Raw genomic sequence first — 15305 nt, 5'->3', positions numbered from 1 at the left:
ACCGGCCGTTTATGTGGCCGCAGCACAGCCTCCCCTTGCAACACATCCGACAAGTACTGTACAGAACTCGTCAGGGAGTTAACCCACGCCGGCTCCTGAGAAACCGGGAGAGGGGAAATAGGGAGACTGCGGGGTACCACCAATTGTCTTGGGAAAGCCTGCATGGGTGACGACACCACTGATTGCTGGGACAAACCCATCTGCGTAAACGTGGGCTGCGGAGCTAACTGGCCCACTAAGGTTGTAAGCGCCTGAGCGAAACAAGCCCAGGGCGGCTCCTGTACCGGTGCTGTAACCGTAATAGGCCGCGCCATTGACAAACACTGCCGGCAGAGGCCCTCCGTGCTACCCTCCCCCTCCGCTAAAGGTACTTTACACGTAGTACACTGTAGCCGGAGAGGAAAGTCACTTTCAGACATGATGGTACAAAGTATGTGACCCCTCTCATCAATTGTTTTTAAAAAAAAAGGCGAGAGACCACCCTGCAGCACCGCACCGCAAGGGCTTTAGCAGAAAGAACAGGGACAGTAATAAAGCTGACAGTCAGAAATGGAAAGTACAGGCAGCAGCGCTAGCACAGTCACATACAATGCAAAGAAACTCAATTCCTGCACTAACCAGCGCTGATAAATCAACTACACAGACACAGAGTCTGGTAGGACACAGCGCTGCATACACAGACCTGACCACAGCAGAGGAGAGGTATGCGGGGGGACCCAGACCACGATCCTCCGTCCAGACTTCCAGCAGCGTTCACCATGCGTTCTCTAAAATGGCCGCCGAGGAGCAGAGAGGAGGCTGGCCTGGGGGAGGAGCGCTGCCACAGGGCCAGTCGGCGTGTTGCAGAGAGGGCTGTGTGCAGCGGGGGAGGCGCCGGCTGTGAGACAGGGAAGGCGCGCTCCCGTGGCATGCATTTAACCCCAGGGACACCGCAGCGCTACCGCTCTGCTGCGGTCCGCTGTCCCAGGGGGGTAGTGGAAGCGCAGGTTATATACCTGGCTCCACGCTGCAGCCAGTCCCCAGGGAGCCCCCTGCCTGGGGACTCTGGACCATGTAACAGCGGGGACTCACCGCGGGACCCCGCTGCTTACCTTGCTGTCCCCCGTGATTCCGGCCATGGTCCGGAACATCTGGGGTCACCGCTAGCTGTGACCCCAGATGCTCACCAGCATCCCCGGATCGGTACCGGCGTTCTGGTACCAGCGGGGGTGTAGGGAAGAACATGGACGTCAGGACTGACTGTCCATGCTGTACATCCAGATGTGCAGCCACAGCTGCATGCAGAAAACTTCAGGGGCTCTTCTTAGCCCCCACTCCAACAGGTGCACCCGACTCCGGCCGGGCACCAAACTAAACTGAGGTGCCTTGGCTCGGGGGCGGGGTATAGGAGGGGGACCCTAGTGCATCCTGGGAGGCTGAAAGCTTAACTCTATGGTGCCCGATGACTGACGTCACACCTATACCCCAAGGTATCCTGTGGATACCCTATGGACCCTGAAGTAGAAATAACAGTAAATAGCAAGTGTGGCTGGAACCTCAAAAATGTTCTGAGGAATCTACATTTGTTCCTAGATAATCAATGTGTGCAATCTAAACATTTTAGTGCACTATGTGGTTGAACAATAGAAATGGAAAGTATAACAAAACAAAAACAAGAATGTCACTTTAATGTATACATGTCATCTACTCACATTTAAGGCATAAAACAGCTCAAACCTCGGTGAATAGATAGGCTGCATGCTCATAAATATGGCTTCAGCATACAAGGTACAATTTATACCCTTGGCACATTGGGGTGTAACTTTACATGTGCCTTTGTGCACCAGGCAGTACCGTTACATTCTCATGAAATGGCAGTGTGCAGTGTTACATTCTTGGGCAATAACAGGAAGTTACCGGACATTCTAATGCTTCTGCCCAGCATTCATTATATGGTATGCAGGCAACTAACTGCTCCCATTCTGCTGGAAACCTCACTGAGGACATCACCAGGGATTTCATAGATGATGGAAAGCATCTTGGGACTAATAAGGCAGGATGTATGCCCTAGTATTAAAGCTTGTGTCTACATGGACATCAAAGCTAATATTGTCAGAAATAAACGAATGCCGTTTATATAAAAAAGTAGGGAAAAAAAACAACAAAAGAACAAAAAAAACGAACGGACAAAACAAAAAACGACAGTGCCCAAACACAAATCCTACGGGAAACTCTAACAGAGATCACATCAAGTTATATATACATATATATTCCACCAACAGTAGATGTTCACCAAGGTTCTGTTCTTGGACCCCTCCTATGCTCCCTATATACGTCCTCTTTAGGTGAACTCATCAACTCTTTTGACCTCCAATATCATCTCTATGCTGATGATACTCAGATCTACCTTTCCTCCCCTGACCTCTCCCCCTCTCTACTGACTCATATCTACAACTGTCTATCTGCTATCTCTTCCTGGATGTCCCAGCGCTTTATTAAACTTAACAGGTCTAAAGCTAGCTACACACTGTCAGATTTTATTTTAATCGGGACGAGGAACGGGACGATTTTTTGGAAAATTTAAAGCCCCAATATCTGTAATACACATTATGCAATTTTTCCATAGAAGCTAGTGATTTTTCACCACACCACACTGATTTTGCATTTGTCCACTCACAAGGATTTTGACATAGTGACAGGAGAACATAGGAAATATGGGCAGATTATTGAAAATGCACACACTGCTCGATATCGGGAATTTGAGGCCGAGAATTTTGTTCTTGACCGACAAATCAGATCAAAGGAATGCGTCTGGATGTTTTCTAACCATTTTATCGGTGAAACGCTGAATACATACAATAAATCAGGCCGATCACCCAATTATTCGCAAACCAGCCCAATAATTGCATAGTGTGTATAGGTAGCTTAAGAATGAGCGGATCATTATCCACCCTCACGCATAACCTCACTTCCCACAATTTCATTATCAATTGATGGCACAACTATCTCCTCTAGCCCAAAAGTGCGCTGTCTTGGAGTTATCCAGGACTCCACACTCTCCTTCAAACCTCACTTTCAGTAAATCTCGCAGTCCTGCTATTTCCATATCAGACCCTTTCTCACCCTGGAAAAAACTCTAATCCACTCACTGATCATCTCCAGATTGGACTACTGTAACCTCCTCCTATCTGGCCTTCCACCTCTCTCCACTCCTATCTGTCCTCAAGGCTGCTGCTCGGCTCATCTTCCTCGCCAAACGTTCTACATCTGCCTCCCTGCTCTTTTAAGCACACTGGCTCCCCTTCCGAACCCAATTCAAGGTTCTTAAACTCACTTACAAAGCCTTCACCCAATTCTCTCCCATTTACATCTCTGACCTCATCTCCCTTCACACTCCAGCCTGACCACTTCGCTAAACAAATGCATGCAGTCTCTCCTGCCAACTGATTACTGCCTCCAACTCCCACCTCCAAGATTTTACCCATGCTGTTCCCTACCTCTGAAACTCTCGCCCTCTCCCTATTGGACTCTCCACAAATCTTCAAACGGGCTCTTAAGACCTACTACTTCATCAAGGCCTTCTAGCTCTCATCCTAACTACATGATCGTTCTACCCAGTCTACCCCATCTGTGTCATGCCTGTTTGTTTGCCCCTCCCCTTCAGAATGTAAGCTCTCATGAGCAGGGCCCGCTTCCCTCATGTGATTCTCCTTGCTTATACTTTCGTCTACTCCTTACTCCCCACAAGGGCACCTAACACTTGATTGCTAACTCCCTGCTGCTTATTTTGAGTGTCAGAATGCAGCAATGTGTATAAACCATGTTCTTGTCCTGCATTCTATTGTACTGTAAGTCACTGGTTTCTTGTTCACTTATTTATGTACGTTGTAAAGTGCTGCGGAACACTTATGGCACCACAGAAATAAATGATAATTTTCACACATACACAAGGTGTGGCTATTAAGTAATGTGACTGATAATATAATTAAACAAATTATAGTAAGTACATTTTAACTCCATTCCCCTTCTGCATCCACACACTGCCTCATTCTTAATATTCATTGGTCAAAGTTGTGCTATAGCTCATTATCAGTCAGCCCCATCGTTTTCTTCTTTACCTCAGTACCTGAAGAAAAATGGGTTCCCTTGAGTACAGATTTGACTTTAGGGGAATGAAGTCACAAGGTGCTAGGTCTGGCGAGTATGGAGGGTGTTCTAGCACTGCATTCCATTTTATTGGCCAAAAATGGCTTCACAGAGAGCCGGTTATGCTGGTGCAATGTCTTGATGGAGGATGAAACCACGATTCCACAACTCTGGCCTCTTTGTTCCGATTCTTTCCTGCAAAGTTGCTAGAACATTTTTGTAGTAATGTTGATTCACTGTTGTGCCTTCTGGTACCCAGTCTTCCAAAATAACACCCTTGATATCAAACAAAACAATTAACATGGCTTTGGATTAGGGATGTGCAGGCTTGGATAGGTTCGAGTTTGCACGTTGAGTTCGGATTTTTCCCTCCAAAAAAACGGAACTCAGAAAGAGGCTAAATGTCATCTTACATGGACGAACATCATTCCTGGACAAAAGTCCAGGAATGATGATGTTCGTCCATATAAGATGACGTTTAGCCTCTTTCTGAGTTCCGTTTTTTTGGAGGGAAAAATCCGAACTCAACGTGCAAACTCGAACCTATCCGAGCCTGCACATCCCTACTTTGGATTTGCTTTGACGTGCCTTCTTCATTCTTGGTGAGGATTGTATTTTCCAGCGCATGGACTAGCGTTTTGTCTCAGGATCGTAACTCGAAGATCCACGTTTCATCACAAATTGTGAATCTGCTTGAATTTTGTTCCAAAACATCTGGACAAAGTCACTTTCGATTTTATTTCTGCTCGGCTGATAGAAGTCTTGTAACCATCTTAGCAGAAATTTTTGTCATGTTAAGATCTTGATGCAAAACTTGCCTAACAGTTTCTTTATCGATGTTTATCATTTCTGCCATCATTCGGATGCCGAGATGACGGTCAATTAGAACTAATTTTTTTAATTTTTTCCACATTTATTTTGTTTTTGATGTGCAAGGCCTTCCAGGACGTTCATTTTCAACATCCTCACGACCATCACTATATCTTTTGTGCCACTCAATGTGGCATACATTCTGCCCCTTAAGCCTCGGTTAGCATACAGAAAGTTTCAGTGGACACTTTCAATTTAACTAAAACTTTTAAATTAACACGTTGCTTTGCCATTGCACTGACCATTTTTATGACACACAGGAAAAACAACTTCGAACGCTGTGTGAAAGCAAACTATCTGTGCGAGAGGGGTGAAACATGCAAAACAATATTGAGATTGTCCAAGGTTAATATTCCCCCACTCCCTCTTAAAACATGCAGCACGGTTTATGTACAGTCTCTATATTTACGTGTGTGTAAAAAAAATAAATTAATTAAAAAATAAATAAATGTGTATATATATATATATAGATATATATATATATATATATATATATATATAGATATATATATATATATATACACACATATACACACACACTACCAGTCAAAAGTTTGGACACCTTCTCATTCACTGGTTTTTCTTTATTTAAATTATTTTCAACATAGTAGATATTAATACTGAAGACATCAAAACTATGAAAGAACACATGGAATTATGTTGTGAACAAAAAAGTGTTAGACAAATCAAAATAGGTTTTATATTTTAGATTCCTCAAAGTAGCCCCCTTTTGCTTTGATTACAGCTTTGCACACTCTTGGCATTCTCTCAATCAGCTTCATGAGGTAGTCTCCTGGAATGGTTTTGAATTAACAGGTGTGCCTTATCAAGAGTCAATCTGTGGAATTACTTGCCTTCTTAATGTGTTTGAAAAGATCAGTTTTGTTGTGCAGAGGTAGGGTTAGTACACAGTGGACACCACTACTTGACTACTGTTGTAATCCATATTATGGCACCAACCACTCAACTCAGTAAAGAGAAACAACAGTCCATCATTACTTTAAGACATGAAGGTCAGTCGATATGGAAAATTTCAAGAACTTTGAATGTATCCTCAAGTGCAGTTGAAAAACCATCAAACGCTATGCTGAAACTGGCTCTCATGAGGAACGCCCCAGGAAAGGAAGACCAAGAGTTACCTCTGCTGCAAAGGATAAGTTCATTAGAGTTACCAGCCTCAGAAAACTACTTAACAGCACCTCAGATTAGAGACCACAAAGTCTTCACAGAGTTCAAGTAGCAGACAAAGCTCAACATCAACTCTTCAGTGGAGACTGCATGAATCAGGCCTTCATGGTCATATTGCTGCGAAGAAGCCAGGATGAATTGAGGATGAACAACAAGAAGAGAATTGTTTGGGCCAAGAAACACAAAGAATGGACATTAGACCAGTGGAAATCTGTACTTTGGTCTGACGAGTCCAAATTTGATATTTTTGGTTCCAACTGCCGTATCTTTGTGAGACGCAGAGAAGGGGAGCGGATGTTTTCTGCATGTGTGGTTCCCACTGTGAAGCATGGAGGAGGTGTGATGGTGTGGGGGGTGCTTTGCTGGTGAACTGTTGGTGATTTATTCAAAATTCAAGGCACACTTAACCAGCATGGCTACCACAGCATTCTGCAGCACCATGCCATCCCATCTGGTTTGCGCTTACTGGGACCATCATTTGTTTTTCAACAAGACAATGACCCCAAACACACCTCCAGGCTATGTAAGGGCTACTTGACCAAGAAGGAAAGTGATGAGTGCTACGTCAGATGACCTGGCCTCCACAATCACCCGACCTAAACCCAATTGAGCTGGTTTGGGATGAGTTGGACCGCAGTGTGAAGGAAAAGCATCCAACAAGTGCTCAGCTACTCTGGGAACTCCTTCAAGACTGTTGGAAAACCATTCCAGGAGACTACCACATGAAGCTGATTGAGAGAATGCCAAGAGTGTGAAAAGCGGTCATCCAAGAAAAAGGGGCTACTTGGAGGAATCCAGAATATAAAACATATTTGTTTAACAGATTTTTGTTTACAACATAATTCCATGTGTGTTCTTTCATAGGTTTGATGTCTTCAGTATTAATCTACTATGTTGAAAATAATTTAAATAAACAAAAACCATTGAATGAGAAGTTATGTCCAAACTTTCGACTGGTACGGAGATATATATATATATATTTTTTTTTTTCATTTATATGGCACCACAAGTGTTCCGCAGCGCCTTACAAAGTACATGAACAAACAAGTAACCAGTGACTTACAATACAAAGCAGGACATGGACAATAAACATTGCTATATTAGCGACCTTTACTCCCATATAAGCAGCCGAGTGTTGGTTGCCCTAGTGGGGAGTAACAGATAAATTAAATTACAGTAGGGAGAAGCACAAGAGGGTAGAGGGCCCTGCTCAAAAGAGCTTACATTCTTTAAGGGAGGGGCAGACGAACAGGAGTGACACAGATGGGGTAGGCAGGGAGGAAGGAAGATATAGCAGCAAGTTAGGATGACAGCTGGAAGGCTTTAATGAAGTAGTGGGTCTTAAGAGCTCGTTTGAAAGATTGTAGAGAGGTACAGAGTCTGATGGGGAGAGGGAGGGAGTTCCAAAGGTGGGGAGCAGCGCGGGCAAAATCTTGAAGGCGGGAGTGGGAGGAAGTAATCAATTGGCATGAAAGGCAGCGTGTATTAAGTGAATGAAGAGAGCGGACAGAAGAGTGAAGGGAGAGGATATTAGAGATGTAAATGGGAGAGGAATGGGCGAGGGCTTTGTAAGTGAGTGTAAGAACCTTGAATTGGGTTCTGAAAGGGAAGGGGAGCCAGTGGAGGGCTTGTAAGAGAGGGGAGGCAGATGTAGAGCGTTTGGAGAGGAAGATGAGCTGAGAAGCAGCATTGAGCACAGACTGGAAGGAGAGAGATGGGATTTGGGGAGGCCAGATAGGAGGAGGTTACAGTAGTCCAATCTGGAGATGACCAGTGAATGTATGAGGGTTTTGGTGGCATCCTAGCTGAGAAAGGGTCTGATCTTGGAAATATTCTTGAGATGGAAACGACAGGACTGTGAGAGGTTCTGAATATGTGGTTTGAAGGTGAGGGAAGAGTCCAGGATGACTCCAAGACAACACACTTTGGGACTAGATGAGATAAGTTATGCCATCTATTGATAAAGAAATAGTGGGACATGAGGTTATGTGGGAGGGTGGGAAGACTATCAGCTCAGTCTTAGACATATTAAAGTTTTAGAAATCGCTGGGACATCCAGGAAGAGATAGCAGAGAGACTGTTAGAGATACGAGTCAGTAGAGAGGGGGAAAGATCGGGTGAGGAAAGGTAGATCTGAGTATCATCAGCACAGACATGATAATGGAGGTCAAAAGAGCGGATGAGTTTACCTAGAGAGGACGTATAGAGAGAATAGGAGAGGTCCAAGAACAGAACCTTGGGGGAACACCTACTGTAAGAGGCTGTGGTGGGGAGGAGTTGTCGTGAGAGGAAACAGAGAAGGAGCGGTCAGAGAGGTAAGAGGACAGCCAGAAGAGAGCAGTGTCACTATATATATATATATATATATATATATATATATATATTTTTTACAACTAGCACTTGGGGTAACACAATGGCTAGCTTGCTGCCTCATAGTACTGAACGGTTAATTCAATTTTGACAAATAAATCAAATCCTCTTAACGAGTTTGTGTCCACATGATAGAGCATACAGATTATATTCTCCACCAGCAGAAAGGACTGGTGTGAATAACTAAATATTCTCTTTGCAAAGTGCTGCAAAATGTGCGATATATAAATGTTAATAACTAATAGTAATTATACTGTATAAACTTCCACGTTACTAGCACTATTAGATTCCAGTGATCCACCATAACAGAAAGCTTCTCCCAAACCATTTGCAAAGTTGTATGAACTTCTTAAAATGTAAACAAATGATTACCAAAAGTATGTTACAATATGACTTACAAGATTGTGAATGACATTAGTCAGGGTCCAGACAACAGGAACACTGAAGAAAGGAAAACTCAAGAGGATTATGTGAAGGAAACCTACTAGAATAATGTAGGCCAGCCATATTCCTCGGCTGTTCAACACCCGAGTGTTGGGGTTCACTTCACTGTGTGCCACCCCAACATTCATCCTAAAAGACAAATGTTTAATTCAGACATCGCATATTGATAATAAACGTATAAGTTAATTATACATCAATGAGTGAGAGAACATGTTTGATGTACATTTATTGAATCCCTCAGCATTAGGAGTGAACAAATTTATAGTGTTGCAGAACGTCGTGCTGTGGCCCCCAGGACTTGTCCACAACACACTGCCTGACTCTATACAGGTGTGTACGTGACACTTGTGCTATGCATAGAGCTACAGCCCCTCAATGTGGCCGTCTGTGGGCAGGAAACAGCCATATTGCAAGCTGCAGGCCAAGCCTGGGCCACAATGAGCACTCCGGTACGATGTATGTGTAACCAGAAGCCTATGCTGATCTACCCTATCCCAGACCGCGACTGGCCAACATTACTCACCTGTCGTAGAGACCTCCGCCTGGCTGTCACCGGTCTCCAGGAAACGCCACCAGCACTTCCGCAGGGCAATGGCAGACGTCTGTGGGCGGAGTAACGTGACGCCAGCCCATCCGTTGTTCTTTGGTTACACCATCAGTAGAAGCTGTCGCCCTATTGCAGGCGACAGCGCCATGACATCTGCTGTGCGACTCTAGAGAGGTTTAATTCGTTCGCAGGCTAATGACGTCACCGGGCACTGATTGGTTCATGGTCCCCGCTGAACAACCAATCATCTTCCCGTATTGAGCACGCCACGCACCTGGCCTACTGCTCACACACACGTCCCGCCCGCTGCCCGCGTGAGTTACGGTTAGTAGGTTTAGTTATCTCCCTCCGCAAACGGAGAACGTCCCTCGCCCCGCTCGGCTCTACCGCTCGTAGTATTACGTCGAGGACCTGGAATCAAAACTCCCGCGCTTTGTTGTGGGCCTGACGTCATCTGCGCGCCCGACCAATAGCTGCGTCACGAGCCCGGTGCCTCAGACGAGGGGGAGCTACCAAGATGGCGGACACTGTAGAGATTCACAAGCTAAAGGTAAGGACGAGCCAGTAATGAACGTGTATGGTGGTCTCAGTGGGGAGAGGCGGCATTGAGTTACCTCCAATACAAGCTCTGTCCCATTACTTCCTGCTCCTGTAGTCACATGTATGGTGCCGCACACTGGCTATCACATGCAGGGGCACCTTACAGCTACACTAAATCACACCTATGCTTACCTTAATGTGCACTGCCTTTACACCACTCAAGTTCACCCACCATGGTTATATTGTATATTTAATACATATTAAGTAACAAAAACACATTGTAAGAACTGCTTGTAATGCATTATGTATGCACAGTAAGATAAGTTTTTTTTTTTTTTTTAGTAAAATAGATTAATGATTAGAAACAGGGATATTTACAGAGGCAGAGTTATACATCCTAACACTATTTGAAATGTAGGGACAGTTGTAAGTGCAAAGCCTCCAACATGGCTCCTTCCACCAGGTACAAAGCTTCTGCTCTTGGACTTCCCACTCTCTTTTCTGATTAATCACCTGTGTTATGGGCCCCATACATCTGCCGACAGATACCCTGATCGGACCAGAAATGCTGGCCGGTGGCCATCGATTAGCCATTCAGTTAGACGCGGGACTTACCACAGGGTTTTAGGTCCTGGGTAAAGTGCCTGGAGTTATTCAATTACAGCCCGCAATTGAATTCCCCCCAAATGTGCCTGGAGCTATTCAGTTATCCATGTCGCGTCCAGCACTTAAGTCGGGAGATGCACTGTACCATGGGGTTTAGTCACGGTAAACTGCATTCTCCTATTTAAGTGTGTGATACTGTTTAGCGCATGTGGTAAGCCCACAGCCAGCATCGCAGCACTACATACCCTCCCAACATTTTCAAGTAAGATCCCGGTACATATGGGGGGGTGGCTGCAGATAAAGGGGTGTGGTCATGGATAAAGGGGCATGTCCATGGGGGTTGCAGGCTTCAGGCGCTGGCTGGTTTAGAACTTGCAGTACTGCATGTTCTGTATACTGGCGACGGTCAGGGCAGAGAAGCACGGAGGTCGGAGAAGATCCGGCTGTCACTCAGCAGTGCTGCTTAACTGCTTAAGAAATCTGGTGTGTACCAACCCGGTACAAAACGGTACAGCCCCGTTTGCCGGTACAGACCATTAAAAAACGGTACTGAATCCCCCCCCCCCCCCTTAGATATCTCAATGAAATAAAACGCAATTTTTTTTTTTTTATCAAAGTGATCCAACATTATAACCATCCTTTAGGTGGAATTCAATTGTTTACAGCCACCTACACGCCCAACGGAGCTATTCAATTGTTGCTTCTGTTGGGCACGATCAGCTGCTGGCATTTCAGCTCGTATCCCCCAGGGGGGTGCGAGCTGGAATGCGCAAAAAGTGACCTGTTTGGGTGCCCAAACTGCACTTTTCGCTCTAGTACCCAGCACTTTGGTCGGGTGTAGCCGTTTTACGCAGCTAAACCCGACCTCATTGGGCGCGATATTCTAATCAATTGAATCTCGCCCCGTGATCTCCCATCACATTAGGTGGGAGATCGGGCGTGATAAAACAATTTCATTCCACCCTTTATTTAGTACATAACAGTTGAGAAGAACAAGAGAACGTGACTTACAGTACAAGACAATGCATGACATGTACATGGTATATAAACATTGGTGCGACAGCAGTCATAAAACTCAGGTGTCAGGGGTTAGGTGCCGTTGTATGGAGTAGATAATAGTATAAGTAAGGGAAGGAAAAGCACATGAGGGAAGAGGGCCCTGCTCATGAGAGCTTACATTCTGAAGGGGAGGGGCAGATGGACAGGGGTGACACAGAAGTGAGTCTTGAGAGTCCGTTTAAACTCTTGTGGAGAGTCTTATAGGGAGAGGTAGAGAATTATTTTAAAGTTATTTATTAGAAAGAGGATGTGAACCTCTAGTATTATCAGTTAATTTAAGGCTATGGTTGGAGTTTGCCATCCCTTTGATTCACAGTACTATCAGGAGTGAGTTTGGGTGGTTCTGGCCTATTTAAAAAAAAAAAAAACATACTGCAGTTTTCACCATGCAGTTTGTGTATGCACACCATGCCTCAACCAAAAGAGATCAGAAAAAAATAATTGTTGCTCATCCAAATGGAAAGGCTAGAAAGCAGTTTCAAAGACTTTAGTCATCACCAGTTCGAGGTCAGGCAGATAGGGCGGAATTCAATTGTTTCCAGCCCCCTTCGCGCCCAACGGAGCTATTCAATTGTTACTCATGTTGGGCTCGAAAGCTGCCAGCACTCCATTTTAGCTCGCAGCCCCAGGGGGTTGCGAGCTGAAATGGGGAAAAAGTGACCTGTTTGGGCACCCAAATGGCTCTTTTCGCAATCGCGCCCAGCACTTTGGTCGGGGGAAGCCGATTTCCGCGGCAAAACCCGACCACTTTGGGATTTGGACAACCATTCAACATGAGTGTTGACATTGTGAATGTCAAAAATATGAGGGCAAACGCTGAAGAAGAAAAGTGTGTATAAGAGGATATAATGTTTATCCTGGGTCGGGCACAGGGTGCCACACCGTTTTTTGGGGGTTTTTTTCGCCATGGAGAATGGGACTGTAAATTGAAGAAATTTAATAGTTGTGAGAGCAGCGGGTCTTAAGGGGGGTATCCATTAGGTGATTTTAACATGCGATTGCACGATAACGACGTCGTTATCATGCAATCGCTTGTAAATCGTGCATGCAACGGGCATGTTTTGGTCGGAAGCAATGCGCGTGCCTGCTGGTCGCTTCCGACACCCGACATCGCCCGTACATGCTGGTCAACCTGACGATCTCATCAGGTTCAGTATGTGCGGGGATGGAGGAATGTGCCTGGACTGAACGAGTGAACGTTCAGTCTAGGCACATCACTAGATATACAAACAAGAGCACGACTGGAATGTCGTAATCGTGCTCCGGCTTGTATATCGATTAGTGGATACCCGCCTTTACTTCTGTAAGGTCTGGCAAGGCAGATTGCTGAGTAATACATTCACTTCTTCCTGGTTCTATGTATGAAAGCAAAAAAAAGCCTTAATTGGAGTCCCTTTACACAGAACCTTTTGTGGGTATGAGAATGGGGGGCTTCATCCAGGTACCTGTAGTGTCCAGGAGAATAAGCATATACCCACCCTGTATATTTGAGGTTTAGTGCGGTTGTGTATAGCAGTCACATCTTTGAATGTGAACAAAGCAGATGAGTAGTGTACTCTCTAGTAGTGTGATAGAGCACTGATTGTTATAAGGATATCAAACATATATGCAGTGGCAAACGCAGGATTTTGAAAGGGGGGTTTCCAAATTCTTGGTTACTGAAAAAACATCTAGCCACAAATAAATATATAGATGCCCCCTATGTAGGGCCCACAGTAGTGATGCCCCTATGCGGTGCCCCAGTAGTGCCCCTTATACAGTGCCCTCAGTAGTAGTCCCGCCTATGCAGTGCTCCCAGTAGTGCCCATTATACAGTGCCCTCAAGTAGTGCCCCTTATATAGTACCCCACTATGTAGTGCCTGCAGTAGTGGTGCCCCTTATATAGTCCCCCCTATGCAGTGCCCCCAGTAGTGCCCCTTATATAATGCGCCCTGTAGTAGTCCCTAATACTAACACTTTTATAATAAATTGATCTACAGTGTATACTGTATACTCCAAGTCCTGATCTGAATCTCTTGCCATGCTTTTCTCACTTCCCTCCCTTAGCCTACACACACACGCGCACACACACACACACATACAAACAAACACATACACTAACACAGATACACACTGCAGCGCAGCCAGCGCTTACCTAAGAACATGAATACAGACTTAGCCAAATAAATACTGTGTGGCACCTCCCCCGCCCGCCCACTCAACCCCCCCTCCCCACGCACCTCCACCCACAGTGTGCGGCTACGGGACTCGACAACGCTGGCAACAGTGGATTACACTGTGTCACCCGGCAGCAGGCGCACTCGTCCTCAGATGCCGGTCACGATGGTGCCCCTATGCGGGAACTGACTGGGAGGGGCTTGCCCGCTGAGCTCCACCTACAGCCAGCCCAGGCAGTCGGGACTCTTGAAAAGAAAAAAAAAAGAAAAATTGCTCAGCCGCTCGGGCCTGCGGCAAGTGGAGCAACGGGCAGGGGGGTTTCTAGGTACTCGGAAACCCCACCTGCGTGCGCGTGTGATATGCACCACATATTTTGTAAATGAGCGTCTAGCTGTTTGAATTTCTTAGGTTTAGTTTCATCCTTAAGGAGAAAGATGCATTCACAAGAAAAGCCATATAGTGTGATTTATGAAAATATTAAAATGTAATAAAATAGGTAAAGCTCATACCAGAAAAATCCAATAAAATGTTATCTTAATCTCCATCAGAATGTCATAAAATTATCTCCATCCATTTTAAAAAGGGCTCCAAGTTTCGCAAAGTTTCATTCAGTTTTCTTTATCAGAAAGATGGCTGGTAGTCTAAACGGAGTCATATCTCTTCCTAATCTGTGTTCTTTGTCTTTTTATCAAAATGAGCTTTGGTGTCCCAGAACCATTGTATCGATGCACTTCCAGTTTACAAAACACTTCTGGTTTTTTGAAAACAATCTATTCTTAACACAAGTACGACAATTAATGGGCGTCCAAAACAGCTGGATTGCTAAATTGGGCACCCATTAATTAGTGCGGCTAAAAAAAAAAAACAACCTCCCTTAGGGAGTAATTCAGTCTTTTGGATCGGCGACTGTCAGTGATGGGTGCCGTTTGGGTGCAAATAGCCACCAACATTTCTGCTCACCGCCTTCTAATGTGGCGAACAGAAATGTGTGAAAAGTCTTGGATTTGGATGCCCAAACTGCTGTTTTGACACCCTAATGAGGACATTTAGGGCCGTATTCAATTGCAGACGAAAAGCCGTTCTCGGTGAAAAGTTTTCGGCGATGACGTAATTTCGCCTGTCGGAAACTTTCTGCCCAATTCAATTGCAATGACTTTTCGCCGAAACGGAAAGTCAGTGCATTCAGATAGGCGGAAAAGATTCGCCTCTGAATGGAGGTGGAAAAAAAATGCAGTTTTTGGGTGCAGTGTTGCGGGAACCCCGTGCAGTGTTAGTAGAGTCCACCAAAGGTAAACTGCGTCAAAAAAAGTAAAAAAAAAAAAATCCATTCAAACACCCCCAAAAATTACATTCGTTTTGGGGGTGAAAAAATGTAAAGTTGGGGGACAAACATAGAAA

General features: G+C 45.0%; 2 protein-coding genes across 3 annotated transcripts in view; one reads left to right on the top strand and one right to left on the bottom strand.

The window, feature by feature from the left end:
• The window catches only part of ORMDL2 (ORMDL sphingolipid biosynthesis regulator 2), a 36046-nt gene extending 26317 nt beyond the window's left edge, over window positions 1-9729 (bottom strand). Inside the window, exons 1-2 of the mRNA XM_088473090.1 lie at window positions 9521-9729; window positions 8952-9126 (exon numbers count right to left, since the gene is read on the bottom strand). Coding sequence (XP_088329216.1) covers window positions 8952-9125 — 174 coding nt within the window. The 5' untranslated portion in view covers window position 9126; window positions 9521-9729. The remainder of the gene's footprint in view (window positions 1-8951; window positions 9127-9520) is intronic.
• A 53-nt stretch (window positions 9730-9782) lies between these two features.
• SARNP (SAP domain containing ribonucleoprotein) overlaps window positions 9783-15305 on the top strand; it is an 88844-nt gene continuing 83321 nt past the window's right edge. The window contains exon 1 of one of the 2 annotated variants that reach the window (XM_088473089.1): window positions 9783-10094. In XM_088473089.1, the coding sequence (XP_088329215.1) occupies window positions 10062-10094 (33 nt within the window). In that variant the 5' untranslated portion in view covers window positions 9783-10061. The remainder of the gene's footprint in view (window positions 10095-15305) is intronic. The other variant, XM_088473088.1, reaches the window with a different exon arrangement.

This window comes from Taudactylus pleione, unplaced genomic scaffold, assembly GCF_031769625.1.
Source record: "Taudactylus pleione unplaced genomic scaffold, aTauple2 ptg000130l, whole genome shotgun sequence".
NCBI classification, from domain to species: Eukaryota; Metazoa; Chordata; class Amphibia; order Anura; family Myobatrachidae; genus Taudactylus; species Taudactylus pleione.
Note: the sequence above shows the minus strand (reverse complement) of the source record. Positions and strands in the feature narration are given on the sequence as shown.